General features: G+C 35.6%; 1 protein-coding gene and 1 pseudogene across 3 annotated transcripts in view; both read left to right on the top strand.

Moving 5' to 3' along the window:
• LOC127941526 (whirlin-like) overlaps window positions 1–3,454 on the top strand; it is a 181,686-nt gene extending 178,232 nt beyond the window's left edge. For all 3 annotated transcript variants that reach the window (XM_052536668.1, XM_052536666.1, XM_052536667.1), the window contains one exon: window positions 1,858–3,454. In XM_052536668.1, the coding sequence (XP_052392628.1) occupies window positions 1,858–2,040 (183 nt within the window). In that variant the 3' untranslated portion in view covers window positions 2,041–3,454. The remainder of the gene's footprint in view (window positions 1–1,857) is intronic.
• Window positions 3,455–8,432: 4,978 nt separating this feature from the next.
• Window positions 8,433–15,170, top strand: LOC127942276 (uncharacterized; annotated as a pseudogene).
• The last annotated feature ends 1,417 nt before the right edge of the window (window positions 15,171–16,587 follow it).

Here is a 16,587-nt window from a genome sequence, read left to right as displayed (position 1 = left end):
TTCTGTCTTTTCTAGTACTTAAATTCTCAAGCACACTGTTGAACAGGCTAGTGTGCAATTTGTAGAGCGAGTTTATGTGTGAAAGGCTCTCTATGTCAGACTGCGCTGGAGAGAAAATGATGTGCATTTTAAGGAGGGGACTGATTCGGTTGTGAAAGACGAATCTGAAATTACAGTGCCACTGATTGCAGTTGATTTAGCAGCAAATCAGCACATTCTTAATAAAAGATTGAGAGACAAAAAAAGAGCAGAGGCAGGAGAACAGGAGAGACTGAGCTAAAATAAGAATGTGAGCGACAGTGAAAGTTAGCTAGAAGAAAGGAAGTAAATGAAAGCGATTGAAAGATGTAGAAAGTGTATCTGGGGAGGAGAGAAATGGACAGGCTTGAGTGGGCTTTAATTCCCAGGCTGCAGTCGGTTCATCAGCATCATAATGAAGAAAAAAAAAATGCCTGGAGATTAGATAATGCGGTGCTCTTTTGTTTTCGATCATTTTGGGGCGGTGAATGAAAGAAGACACTGTGCTGGTGAGAGCTAAGTGAGTTACTCTTGCTTTTTAACCTCATTAGTTTACTACTTCCTGTTGTGTAAATTCTGGCATGCTCTGAAGCAGGCTGACTTATGATCAATAGTTTCAGGCCAAGGATTAAACAGGGTTAAATTGGGATTTTGGAAGCAAGGAGTCCCTAATATCTGTTGCTCTAAATTATTATCTCCCCCAAAAAAGTATAAGATAAATGATCAGTCAAAAATGTTATGATGTGGACTGTTTGATGGATATTGCACCGAAAAATGGCAAAAAAAAATTGTAATCTGAAATCTGATTGGTTGGGTTTACGTAACTTCCAGGTGAGGTTCTTATAGCTTAGCCATTTTTATTTTATTTCATCCTGAGAAACAAAGGTGGTTAAAATGTACCAGTGGTTTGTTTTCAGTTCAGAATTGTCAGTAGACACTTTTATGAATGTACAGAAATTCTGACTGCTAAGACAGCACACATTTCTTTGGTGTTATCAAGTGTTTAAAGAGACTGCTGCAGGATTATTCGAAAGAGCTGGCACTATCATTTAAAGGGACAGTTCCCCCCAAAAATGAAAGCCCTCTCATCATTTACTCACCCTCATATTGTTCCACACCTCTGATTTTCGTTCTTCTGTGGAGCACAAAAGAAAAACATTCTGAAAAAATTACTTTTTTTGTGTCCATACGATAAAAGTTTTTGCTGGAGTCCAGTGTTGTTTAGACACAGCATTCTTCAAAACATATTCTCTTGTGTTCCACATAAGAAAGTCATGCAGGTTTGGTACAACAGGTTGAATAAATTATACATTTTTCATATTTTGATTAAATATCCCATACAGGAGTATTTTAGTATTATTTATGTATTAACATGCTCATTAATAGTATTTTATATTTTCAATTATATTTTTTTTTTATTTCGGTTGTTCTTGACCAGACTGAAGTGACCAGAGATCAGCTGTAGGATCTGCCTTCACTTCAGCTTAGAAACGTTAACTTAATAAATGAACAACTTAATTTCAGATTCAATTTCTCTAGAATGATTAAATCTGGGTTTTCAGGAAACTATCAAGATTTTCAACTCTGATGAATACGTCCTTCTTTGATTTCCCAGTTTAAATGCACAAACAAATGCCATATGTTCAATCTAAATTCAGTTTTTACCCAGAAGGAAATATAACATTCTACTCTGAGCCAAATCTGCACTGTGTGACTGCAAGTGTATTTAGCACCAAAACTGGACTGACATCCATATCCTGCTTCTATGTGAACATAGCTGGTTTGAGTCAATCAATTTATCTTCATTTTGTCAAACTTTCTCCATTTTCTTTCCCACAGAGAGGTGGTTCGGCTCATAACTGTGGACAGTTGAAGGTGGGTCAAGTGATCCTTGAGGTAAATGGAGTGTCTCTCAGAGGAAAGGAGCATCGGGAAGCCGCACGACTCATCGCAGAGGCCTTTAAAACCAAAGAGAAGGACTACATTGACTTCTTGATCACAGAGTTCAATGTTGCTCTATAAGACCGTATGAGTCCCATAATGCTGATGGAATAAAAGAGCACTGGGACGCACCACGACCAAGATGTCTTGTCATGATTAACCCCCAGAATCCTGTTACATGCTAGACTTCAGCTCATCCTCTTCTGTGGTGTTTTGAAACCAGTCACTGTTTGAAAGGCCGTCTTGCGCGAGCCAACCCGGCGTTGACCTTTCCGACGGCAAATGCCAGGATAGAGCAAACGTTCAGTCTGTGCTGGCCGGTTTGTTTTAGAAGATGGGGCCATCTTTTCAGTTGGCTTATTCTTTATGAGATTCTATAATGAAATTTGGTCTCCTGACCGCAATATGGCAAGAGACTCTTCAGCGAGCTTGGATCTGTGTTGTGTTTTTGATATACGATACCATCATAGAGTCTAGGCCCAGCATCTTGTCCTGGTGTGAGAGTTTATGTGAATTTTTTTTTTAAAGCCATAGCTATTTTATAAGAAGGAAGTGAAAATGGATAAAATGCATTTAAAATATATATTTAAAGAAATCTACGTAACTGCTGATTATAGTAAATAGTGACTAACCCCATAGAGATTCGAACTGAAATACTTCTTTGTACAGATTTCTGTGAGCAGGAATGATGAAACATCTGTTATCTGCCTTTTTTTTTTTTTTTTACTAGTCAGCCGATTTTAATTTTTTTATTATTGTATGTGCTGTTTTTCTTTCTTTTTTTTTTTTCTTTTTTTGCATCATACGGTTATTACTAAACCTATATTACTACCTATATAGGCCATAGACAGCAAGGCAGCTCACTAGATTTTGGGAATAGTCTTTGAGACACAGCGGCATTGTAAAGAGTCTGAGAAAGAAAAATCATTCTCAGTTTTTTTTTTAGATTTAGCGAGAAAATGAGAAGACCCTTTATCCAGTTATGAGTGGTGAAGAAGAAACGTGACATTGCGATCAGAGACGAGCAGCCATCGAAATTAATGAAAAGTTTAGATCTTCAGCGAGGGATCTGACTGATGCTTTGAAAAAAATGCATTCAGACTGGGATAAGATGGCAACACAAAGCAACAATGTATCAGTCATGTTACATAAGATGGAACAAGTGGGAGAGGAAATTGAGAAATGGTGTTATTGTAATGTGTGTGAGTCTGTCTGTCTTTGAATGCAGAGGCAGAGTGTGAAACAGTCCAACAAAGCCAAGATATGTGTATGTGAAAAACTACCTGAAGCTTTGACGTATTGACTAGTGCAAGCACAGGACTGTTCATTTCCACCTGCCTACCCTCTCTATCTAAAGCCCACCTACTGTAAATCACATATGCCACCATTTTCACTCCTCTACAGTCCCACACATTGCCTGTTAGTCTCAGACATTAAAATAGTGTGTGTGTGTGTGTGTGTGTGTGTATATATATATATATATATATATATATATATATATATATATATATATATATATATATATATATATATATATATACACACACACACACACACACACACACACCTTGGACCACAAAACCAGTCTAAAATGTCTTTTTTTTTTTCAATTAAGATTTATACATCATCTGAAAGCTGATTAGGACTTCCACTGATGTATGGTTTATTAGGATTGGACATTGTTTGGCAGAGATACAACTTTTTTGAACATCTGGAATCTGAGGGTGCAAAACAATCAAAATACTGAGAAAATCCCCTTTAAAGTTGTCCAAATGAATTCTTAGCAATGCATATTACTAAACAAAAATAAAGTTTTGATATATTTACAGTAGGAAATTTACTAAATATCTTCATGGAACATGATCCTTACTTATAATATCCTAATGATTTTTGGCATAAAAGAAAAATTTATAATTTTGATCAATACAATGTTGTTGTTGTTTTGCTATTGCTAAAAATATACGACAGCGACTGATCTTGTGGTCCAGGGTCACATGTATGGTATAGCTATATATTTTAAGGAAATTATTTGTAAAAAGTTGATAATATAATTCTTAATTCTTCTCCATTATATAGCCGAGGTGCTCAGAGGGAAGACAGGCAAGACAGAATGAACAACTTCTATAGGTGCAAAAAAAATATTTTTCATACTCCGTATGTTTGTCTTGTTTTGTAGTACAAATATCTTAAAATTCTTAAATCCCAGAAGGAAAGTTTGCTGATAATTTATTCACCGTCAGGCCAACCAAGATGAAGAGTTTATTTCTTCAACAGAACAGATTTTGAGAACTTGAGCATTACATCACTTGCTCACCAGTGGATCTTCTACAGTGAATGGGTGCCGTCAGAATGAGAGTCCAATCAGCTGATGAAAACATCACAATAATCCACAAGTAATCCTCACGACTCCACTCCATGTAGTCTTGTGAAGTGAAAAGCTGTGTTTGTGTTAAAATAATCTTAATACAAAGGGACAAGATATTTTTTCTTACATTTCCTCAATTAAATGTATGAACTTACTTAAGTTTAATATTTTTTTTTAGAAAACAAGACTTGATATCTTTTTGCTTCTCAAGTAAATGTCTTGTATTAGTACTATTTAAATATCTGTACTAGTAAACAAGACAAAAACACTGTGTAAGAAAATAATGTGTATCACTCATTTTGTTGCATATTTGTTTATTCCTCATCTTTATTACTTCCTGCAGTTGGACATATTTTCCTTTAATTTATTATTATTATTATTATTTGGCTTTCATCAGTCAACTGAATGCAGTAAAGCATTTATGCAGTCAAATCTTCTCCCTTGAAATATCAGTTCTGCAAACACCTGCCTGACAGCATTAGGAATGATATGTACTCTTTGCTTCGATGCTCATCCAAAAGTCCTGAATGCATGAAAAGCTTCCAGGGAAGGGGGGGTTGGGGGGGGGGGGGTCTTTGCACCAGCATCTCAACCCACTGATGCAGCTCTTCAAATGGAGATCAGTTCTCTGCAGCACACGTGTGGAGCCATAGAGCTGTGGGTTTTCATTGGTGGACAGGAATACAGATCAAAGAACAAAGCATGTCTGACTGTACCGACCTTTAAATATAACCTTGTTAACAAAATTTGGAAAATGCAAATGTACAGTTTAAAACATAAACTTAAATATATATATATATATATATATATTAAAGGCAATTATACAGTAAATATTAAATAAACATCAAAATAGAGCAAATGTATTAAGAAAAAAAAAAAAAAAAACACTATATTATTATCAAGGTTGCATATGTTGCCGGAATTTCATGCTAGTTCGGATCAAAATGTTATTAATAGAATTAAATTAACTACAACAGGGTTGGAGTTGGTGCACACAGGGAATACAACAAATAAAAATTGAGGAATTATTTACTTATTTGATGTGAAATTGTTAAATAATGTTGATTAAATTATGATTCATGTTGGATACCATTAAGGAGGTCATGACCTCTGATTTGGGACAGGAAATATTACCATTTGATGAAGGGTATTTTACATATCTAATACTGGTAATGCTTCTAAAATGTCGTGAAACACTAATTGTGGAGCGTACCAAATGCAGGTCTGGATAACCTTTCAAAACCGCATTTATGACTTCACAAGTGATGGGTTTTGATAGTCCAAAGTTAAGAAGAGTTAAGCCCCTTCATCCTGCTGATATCTGCTGGAGCTGTGACTGACAGCATTTGAAAGACTCAACATTTCAGCTTGAGCTCTCCTACTTGACCTGCATCCAAAATAATTCCTCCGTGCTTTAACATCAACACAACAGTGCTTTTCCAGAACCATGTATTTATTCATTTTCATTGTCTTATTGTGTCTTTATACCAATTGTTTTACCTCAAACAACCCGCTGCCTTTGTTCCTCTGTCTGCTTGCCTCTTGTACAGTTTAAAAAGAAGACTACACAGCTACAGTATTTATACAGAAAGTGTGTATTTATTTTCCAATAAAGATAAAATGCAGAAAAATCGACTTTGTCTTCCCGTTCTTCATCTCCCACCAGTTTCTGGTGCTTTGTGGCAGGTACATATCTCATTAACTAATCAGTGAGATGATATATGATAATGTAAAATTAATAGCCCCTTACGTCTCACTAAAATATGAAGTAATCCCCTAGTAGCATGCCTTGATACCCATTTGATCAAACCAATTCATACACAAACAAACACATGATTATCTGGACTGGGGTGCGTTTCCCAAAACCATATTTCCCACTGCCAACCAACTAAGTTGCTAACAGGTTAGCAACATATGGTTTTGGGAAACGCACCCCTGGTTAGTTATCTGCAAACAGAAGGCATCTTGTTGTTTCTCATTCATTAGGTTTCAAAGCACAGATAAATCCATTAAAGGTGTGCAATGTAAACAGAAAGCCTCATTAACCATGTAGTTCATGGCTGGATGAGGAACACACAGGAAGTGAGGAAATAATTGATTGCAGACTTCATTTTGCATACGGGTTAATATTTTTTGTCTAGTAAGCTGTGTGTTAGTGTTAAAAAATAAACTGAGATTTTTTAAGGAATGTATGAATAAATAAAATGACTATATAAGTGCGATATGAACAAACTGTGGAACCAGTGGGTGGTAATAATGCTGTTTGATCTTTGTATACTATATTCTTGTACAATCGTATTCACACGTACTCCGTGCCGTGGTTATGATACATGGCTAAAATGTGTGGTAATACTTTCTGTCAGCTACAGGTTTAAAAAGTCGTTATATGGCGCCATCGTGTGGCTGATTACTGTTTTATTCGTGCGTGTTGGGGGGTGGGGGGTACTGTCATGTAGGCTATTAAGTACAGTAGGATACGTGTTGCTTTTGTCTGAGCTCACCAGAGGCTCGCTGAATGGATGGCGGAGATTCAGACAAGCGTTTAATTAACTTATGCTGCAGAACACACTGCACTCAGGAGACTACGTTTGTGTTCACGCTGGAGGAGGATTCTGACAAGATTGCTACAGATTGTGGTTCTCTGGAATAGTTGCAACCAGCAAAAGTTGCATCCACACAAGTGGGTCTTTAACAGACAGGACGTGTTGACATGATATATAAAATAAACAAATAAACATAAAATATTATAAATAAACTTCAAAAACGTGTGTGCTTGTCTTTTCAGGGTCACTTAAGAAAATTAGAATATGATTAGATCCACATTTTATTTAAAAAATTACTAGTATACACACTTCTGGATGTGGCAGTGACACAATTTAAGGCCTGTAAACCAAATTTAGTTAAAAAGAAAAAATGGAACGGTATTTTCATTTGAAAGTTCTTTCCCAGCTATTCATCTTTGCCAGGAAGCAGTGTTCTGAATGCTGATTGGCTGTTCCAAGAATTGTTGTTGTGTGGTCACCATGGCGATCTATATATATATATATATATATATATATATATATATATATATATATATATATATATATATATATATATATATATATATAGAATTCAAGGCATTGATGTTTGCCTACAAAACTACCACTGGCTCTGCACCCATTTACCTAAATGTATTATTTCAGACTTATGTGCCCACGTCTAGAATCTGCAGGTGAACATCACTTGATTGTGCCATCCTAAAGAAGCACAAAGTCATTTTTACGGACTTTTAAATTAAATGTTCCCTCCTGGTGGAATGACCTCCTCAACTCAATCCGGGCAGCTGAGTCCTTAGCCATCTTCAAGAATCAGCATCTCTTCCAACTTTATTTGACCCTCTTACTTTAGCACTCACTATTCTAATAATTACATTCTAATTATATTATATTCTAATTATATGTGTGTGTGTGTGTGTGTGTGTGTGTGTGTGTGTGTGTATATATATATATATATATGTATATATATATATATATATATATATATATATATATATATATATATATATATATATATATATATATATATATATATATATATATGTATGTATGTATATATATATATATATATATGTATGTATGTATATATATATATATATATATATATATATATATATATATATATATATATATACACACATACAGTATAAGACCTCTAACACTAACTCGCTCTAGTCTTTTTCTATTCTATCTGTTTTCTTTTTATTTATTATATTATTTAAAAGCCCTTGCTCACCTCCTTCTCTTCCAGCTTAAATGGATTTATTAACTGTGATTGTAAACAGTTAATGGTTGTATAACTTGGTTTAATTAGTTTGGTGATTTTTTTTTCTTCTTATATATCAGAAGAGCATGAAGTGTTGTTGGTAATGCATCAGTCGATCAATGGAAATGATGTTTTTCAGGTCATGTTAAATCACCTTAGTGACACTTGAGTGGACATTACGCAGGCTGTCCATAAAAACAATCATAAATGGTCAGCCATGAGAGATGACATCAATATCAGTGTGAAGGTGTGGGTGGCATAAGAGCTCAAGGTGGAATAAAAGAGAGCGATAAAGAGCCTGTTAATGGAGTGGAACAGAGGTGGTACCACTGCAGGGGATCTGGTGTGGACACCAGCCCTACTCCTCTCCCTCAAGCCCAGGCGGGTTGGACTTCAGCTGGGATGAAGAACAGGATGAGGACTTTCAAAGCCAGATGGATGAGAATGGCATCATTGGTCTGGCAGACAGTCAAGGGCAGCATGAGGTGAGGACATCAGAGATATTTGATTGATATCTGCCCATTTATTGGTCATTTAGAGCAGTCTCACCAGGACTCTTCATCAGAAAAATCTCATTACGCTTAAAACACTTGCCAGAGTTCAACTGTTTTTAATTAGAAAAATTTAGTCAATTTAAATGCCCTGGTTCTAGATTAAAACTTGCTGCAACTGTTTAATAAGCATCTTATGATTGTGCCAATCAGGGAGAAGAGGAAGAGATTGCAAAAGGCCTGTTGTGCGATGTGAAGAGCCCTAAGCCTGAGCTCTGCATAAGGGTTCAGATCAGTTAAACATACAGCTGAGTTTAAAAGCATAAAGCTACATATAGTAACAGTGTAATAAAGTAATTTTAATTTTGTATAAAAGCATTATTCATCATACTGCTGTTCAAAAGTTTGGAGTCAGTATTCAGCAAGGATGCATTAAATTGGAATAAAAGAATACTTTTACATATTCTATTTCAAATAAATGTGTTTTCAACTTTCTATTCGATATCAAGCATCAAAATCAATATGTTAGAATGATTTCTTAAGGATCATGTTACACTTAAGACTGGAGTAATGGCTGCTGAAAATTCAACTTGTACTTGTTTGGTACAATTGTATTGTTATTACAGTATCGTAGACCAAGTAAATTCAGCTTTTGTGACCATAAGAGACTTCTTTCAGTAATATATAAAAATAAAAAAAAAATCACGACTCCAAACTTTTGAATGGTAGTGTAAGTATCAGATCAAAGTATAAGATCAAAAGGGGAGGAGATAAAACAGGTCACACCTAAAACTTCAGCCAGAAGCCCTGTAACAAATTTTGGGAAAAAGACACCAAGATGGTACAAGTGGAGATAAAGTGGGGCTACCCATAAATGTATATTTCCAGAATTTAAAACAGCATTTTTGCTAACAGAATCATAATGTGATTAGTCCTTGCTTTGAATTTAGCATTATTTTCAGACTGATTATTGCTGTATATGCTTTTGTAGGAAAGAGCAGCTAAATCACCCCGTACCTGACTTTTCCAAAGTGGAGAGTGGATATAAACCTCTTAAAGGCCGTCAACCTCCTCATGATAGAACTTACACCTGGATATTCCTGTAGTGTTCAAGTCCCCTGCTGAGATCGTGAGAGAGGTCCTTTTGAGCAGCTCTGATGGGTCTCCAGGAAGTCCCTCCAGCATGGGACCCACAAGCACCTACACAGCACAATACCAGAGGAGTTCTGCTGCCCCCAGCAGGCCAGCACACTCATGCAGCAGCTACAGCTATATAAAGAGTGAATGGGGAATCACTGAAATGTGTTATGTGCATGTCCATAAAGTGAAATACAAGTATACTATTTACTGCATAGTATAAAGTCTGTAAGATTTTATTTATTCATTTATTTTAAGTCTCTTATGCTCACCAAGACTGTTTTCATTTGATTAAAACATAGTTACATAATGAAATATTATTAGAATTTAAAATAACTATTATATAATAACTGTTTTCTATTTTAATATTTATGTAATGTTTTATTATTTTAGCAGCCATTGCTCCAGTTTGGAAGTTCAAAAGACCAGAATTTATTTGAAATAGAAATCTTTCGTAACATGATAAATGTCTTTACCGTCTTTATTTTTGATCAATTGAATGCATATTTGCTAAATAAAAAATTAATAATTTATTTTTTTTTTAAATCATATTAACCCCAAACTTTGGAACCTAGTGTATAATGTGGAAGTAAATCAAATCATACTCAGTATGCAACCATAAACATTTCAAACAGTAATATTCTAAATATAATTCATATTTTTTGTTTTATGTAAAAGTAGTCTGAGATGTTAAAATCCTTGTTGATATTCGTACAGATTCCTGTTCACATTAAAGAGAGAAATTTAAGAGAATTGTATTGTGGGATGGAGTGTCCCTTTGCAGTATGCACTGGTCCTGCACTATGTTTTGACATGCTTTTCATTTTCTTTTTTTATGTAATAATTGTAGCATTACAAACATAATGATACTCAAAATGATGCTGATTTATCCAAGAGGCCAAAAGATGAAGCCATTTGTAATGTTTCTTTATTCCTCTCTCTCTTATTCTCACAGGAGGACTATAACAGGCTGCTTACCAAGCATGCAGAAGCTGAAAATACTATCGATCGACTTTGCCTTGAAGCAAAGGTTGAATTTACAGGCTTTATTTATGGTTTTATGCTTTTTTCCATTCATCTGAAGGTTGACGTAAATTCAATGCCATACTCTCCCTCGTATCAGCAGGCCTGTCTTCTTTCTGCGTGTGCTCTGATGTCGGCGAGAGCTATTTTTAGACTCCTCAGGCTGAGTCAACACAATATAAATGCAGAATCTCTTTTGTGACCGCCATAATCACAGCCCTCAGTATTAACAGCAATGTTCAAGCACAGGCTCATTTTCAAACTGCGGCCTCTCTCCGATTGTGATGTTTTTTCTTCAAATAAAAAGGGCTTATCTCAGACGACACAAACCATTTTAGAGAAACATTAGCAAACATATAAACTGAGACAATAAAAAAGCATAACTTGTATAGTATAAGTCATTATATTATCTGCGTACTTGTATATTAACTCAAATGTACAGTGATGAGCACTTTGTTTTTTTACACAGTTAATGCACAAATTAATTATTACATTTCCTTTAAAATATGTCATACTGGTTATGTTCAGTATGATTTAATGTTTCAGGGGCTTATCATGAGGGTTCAGCCATTCCCCTCCATTAGATTTCAGACAGCACACAAACCCATTACCTCACACACACTGAAATCATGAATGTGTGTGTGGTAAGGTGCATGGATATCAGCTGATTGACAATGTACTTTCATTGTGTTACTCTATCCGTTGTCTAATCTGAAAGTCCAGCAGAGGAAAACACCATTAAATGGCGCTGTTATACGTGAGTCTCCTCTGTGCTCCTTTGTGGTTCAGTCACTAGTCTGAAGTAAATCTGAGGTTCTGTCACATGGGCGGGCAAGACAGGGCTGTATTTCTTTAATGGTCTTAGCATAATGGGTGGCGACACAGTTCTTGTCGTACTTAAGATCAGATATCAACAATTATTATATCATAGTCCAGATCCAAACCTGAGATAATATGAATAAATATAATATAAACATACATTTTTTCACATTTTACTTTTTTAGTCTTAATGGTAGAGTATACCATGCAAACCATGAACATGCATTTAAAGACATTCTATGTAGAGCACAGAGGGGACATTAATTTTTTTACACAGAACTCTTATTGATTTTCGAGCATTATAGGGCGTTATGCATAGTGATGGGCACGTGGATTATTGGCAGAGTAGATTTTCAGACAGATGGTTGCTGATTTCTTTTTTGCTCAAAAAGCACTTTAACCATCCATTCATAATTGTTGTGTATGTGCTGTGTGTTTACAGGTTGTTCTTTCTTCTGAACCCCCAAAACCCAGTACAGCTATCCTGTCAGGTGTTATTCAGGAAGGGTCAAAGGTTATAACCCTCAATTTCCCTCAAGCACAGAGAGCAGAGTATATATATATATATATATATATATATATATATATATATATATATATATATATATATATATATATATATATATATATATATATATATATATATATATTCGTATATATATATATATTTATATATATATCACTTGAACTAAGGTGTCTGCCAGCAATCTGTCATGCCATATTAAAGAGTTTAAAACCACATTTGTATAAATTTCAGAACAGTCTTATAATCTCATCTAAAATTACTTGCCAGTCAAACTGAATACTTGTTAAATAATCTCAAAACTGCTTTGATCAAACAGCTACAGGTAACCAACTTTAAAATAACCTATTTGATCAATCAGATTAACAGCAGTATTTTAAACCCAAAATCTTTTTTTTTTTTTCAGGTTGATGATTTTGAGCCTCTTTTTATGTGTACTGTATGTACTATATATATACTCTACCATTGCAAAATTATTTTAAATTAATGCTTTTATTTAAAAGAATCCATAAATTTGATCAAAAGTGAAAGTAAAGACATTTAGAATGTTACAAGAGATTAGTACTTGTAACTAAATGCTGGTCTTTTAAAATTTCTATTCATTCAACTCTTTTCAACATATCACCAGCATATTAGAATGATTTCTGAAGGATCATGTGAGACTGAAGTCTGGAGTAATAGCTGCTGAAAATTCAGCTTTGCCTCACATGAATAAATTCTATATTACAATAGAAAACGGGTATTTTAAATCGCAATAATATATTGTTTGCACATAGATAAACTTGTCATTGTCTTTTGTTGCTGATGCAAATCATGATGCTATACTTCCTGTGTACTTCCTGTAATAAAAAGTTTGTCACAGACACAATAATGATATTTCTGTGTTTGATATCTAAACATCAGCTGTAGGCCTTATGTCGTTACCAGGTTTTTTAAAAGTAATTGAGGGTAACAGCAGTTCAGTCCACTCCACCATTATCAACACCTGGCTGTTTGCTCTTTCATTCATCTCTCCATTCTCTCTTTCTTTGGGCAGGCAGCAGCAGCAGATTGTGTCCCTCCCTCCGGCCCACCTGTCAGGTCACAGGTGTGTGACTCTATGGAAACTCACCCAGAGGCTCTGTTGCCAGGTAACTGTGCAGGGAACGGAAAGCAGCAGGAAACAGGAAAACTCAAAGCAGTAGCCTGACCAGCCTAGCAGAGAGCACAGAACCCAGAACTACGGGCTTAAAAGTAAAGGCCATGACTGGATCTCCTCTGGTCAGTGACTAAACTTCATTTGTGATGAACAACACCACATATCATATTTGAAGGATTATTTCTTAATGTGCATGAATAATAGAATTTTTATATTATTTTAGTAGAGCTGTTACTTGTATTAATAATGCTGAAGGATGGGGGACGTCTCCAGAGACAGACAGTGGCTTTATGGGCTCTGAGAGCAGTCAGCTCGCTCCTGCTGTACACAGTCTCCTCCAGCAGAGGACAGGGGTGAGGTATGGAGCGCCTTCACTGTATACAGCACTTGACCTGGAATTTAAAAAATAAAATAATAACTGAACTTTAAGGCAGTAGTTGTGTTACGGCTTATAATTAGGGTTAGGGAATCATCCTGCACTGTTTGTGCTGTGGACGTCCATGATACATCAATTATTTTGGCTTATAGAGAAGACTCAGGAGAGGTGTGTTATTAATATTCAAGTATGACACTTAGGCCTAAATGATAAAATAAAACAAACATTAAAGTTTATTCAGAAAATATGAAAATTTTGTTAACTGTTTTTTTGCTATCCTAGGAATTTAATCTTTATATTTTTCTCTCTCTGATGTCTGAAAGCCAAGAAAGCTGGCATGGGGATAAAACACACTTTTCTTGAATAATGCTGATATATAATGGTGAACACTTCATTAACAGTGGCCATGAATTTCTCTTTTCATCCTTTCTCTCTCTGCATCCTGCTTTTATTCATCTTTCCATATTCATTTTTTTTTTTTTATCAGAGGATGAAAAAGCACAGGACGGCCAATATCCACATTCAGCCAACCAGCAGATCTACTCTCCCAGAAGCCCTTCCCTCCATGTGCCTCATCACCACAGTGACCACCTTAAAGCCCAAAGTTACGTTCCGCTAACAAATCAGCATTGAGTTTCCGAAAGGCTGACATGGCCACTGCAGCACAAACAAGCAGAGATTTATGGCTGCTCTTTTGAGCCAGGGCTCTACTGTAGAGGAGTTCTGGGAAAAACTCCAGTGGTATTAAGTGGTCTCTATGAAATCATTTTTTTGCTTCATGACAGCCAGAGTTCCATCTGGATAATTAGATTGAATTTTCATTCTTTCCTTTCTATGATTCAGCAGGAATATATCTCTTGAATGGACTAGCTGAAGATTGTGCTGGTATGTATTCAGCTGCTCATTAAGAGGCCAGCATTAATCACCATTAGCTCTCAATAAAACGCAAACCCTGAGTGTGTATTTGAAATATCAGGAATCCCTACGGACCGCTAGGTACCTGAAATCTATTGTTGCCATTTTGATCTTAGATTGTCCAAAATGATATATGTTGGCTAAAAGTTTTAATTGATAAAGTGATTTTATGATGTTCCTCAATTCTTAGGTCTTCAGACAGGAGAAGGAATGGAGAACAAGAGAGAGGAAATTCAACAAGACCCACTCCGAGGGCAAAGATCAGTGTCTTTACCTCAACATCGGCCTCAAACTGATCTGGGTATGTTTAGCTACACATGTACATTTTTCAAAGTTAATAGTAGAATACATTTGATTGCAAAGAGATTTTCTTAATGTTCCTCAATGACAAAACACTTGGATGTCATATTGGTTTTTTGAATCTGTTATGCTCTGATAGAGATATTAAATTACTTTTGTTTCCCCTTCTTCAGCAACTGATTCTGAGCTTGTCCAGTCTGAGCCACGACCATCAACATTCAGACTTGTCCTGGTGTCCCCAGTGCCATCAAGAGGAAGAAGACAAACCAGAGGATTTGCACATCACAAAAAGGACAGTACCTGTAAGGAAAGATCTTTGATGTAACTCAACATGACATGACCAGGTACTGGTATGATGATCAAGAACAAATTGTGGTCATTTTTATTAAACATCAGCAGCTGGATCCAGCAATATTGATGAAAGTGAATCAAGCCAAGGGCCAGAACCTGCCTGCCCACATTGCATATCAGACTGCACTGGTACTTCGACACGTAAGCATCTTATCATGGTAATTGGGGATAAAGTTTACTGAACTTACAATTTCATGAACTTTCCTCCTGTCCTTTACACTTTGAATAAAAGGTCCAGTGAGGAGGAGTAGGAGCTCTCCACATCTCACACAGCCTTCCTGCAACCATTGCCCATTGTGTGGTGCATTGCAAGCCAACCAAAAAGCCTCTCAACCAGGTTTAATAATTAATTATCTATAAACCATTTTTTTTTTAGTTCGTCCTGAAGATGTGAAGTATTCGCCTAATACAACAAGAATCATGTTGACTCTCAAATATGTGTTTTTTAGCCAATCAGATGCCATTCTCGACCCCCAAAGTGAGTCAGCCAATGAGATCCTTAAAGAGAGACAAAGGAGGTGTAAATGTAACTCCCCCCCCCCCCCCCCCCCCACAGTCCTGGGCGGTCCTGTCATCCATCAACTCTGTGAGTACCTCAGGATAAAGTGGCTATTAGTTTAATTGACTTGTTTCTTCCTCTGCAACTGCTTTGATCAATGAATCAGACTGATGAGAATGAACGAGAACAACCCCCTCTCAAAATAATATTAACTGATGAGTTTTGCAGGCTTGATTAAAACTTGTCTGAGGAAATCTGGGATTCAAAATCTAATTTAATCCTGGAGGGAAGCAAAGTTTTACCATTTCAAAAATTAACATTAAAACAAAACAAAAACATTATGATGTAAAATGAAGAAATAATTTTAATACAATGAACTATTTTTAGGCGACAAGTTAAAATAAAATGTCAGATTTAAAATAAATCTGATTCATGATCCAAATACTTCTGAAATTCAAGCTTTAAATTGATTTTTCACTTATGTTAATAATATAATGAATAATATTTAATATAATAATATAAGTATTTTCTTCAGTGGCGTCAGAAATTGAATCCTACTGTTTTTAAAAGGAATCTCAAGCCGTTTCATGTTGACATCAACATGAAACATTAGCATATTACGCGCCCACTTGTTGGTCTTTCCGAATTGGTCCGAATGAAAATGCAAATTCATTATTTGCCACTATGTGCTATTTTTTGGAGTTGTAAAAATAGTGGTTTCCCCGGTAACACTGTACAAAAAGCAGCTAACAAACACCTTGACTGCTGTTGTTGGGGACTCACAAAAACTTAAATATGAACCTTTCATTAACCATGATAGGGGCAATTTAAAAATCTTACTGACCATGATATTTTGAGCAGTATTAATATGATTTATATAATTCTAT

The sequence above is a fragment of the Carassius gibelio genome, chromosome A21 (assembly GCF_023724105.1).
Source record: "Carassius gibelio isolate Cgi1373 ecotype wild population from Czech Republic chromosome A21, carGib1.2-hapl.c, whole genome shotgun sequence".
Classification (NCBI taxonomy): domain Eukaryota; kingdom Metazoa; phylum Chordata; class Actinopteri; order Cypriniformes; family Cyprinidae; genus Carassius; species Carassius gibelio.
Note: the sequence above shows the minus strand (reverse complement) of the source record. Positions and strands in the feature narration are given on the sequence as shown.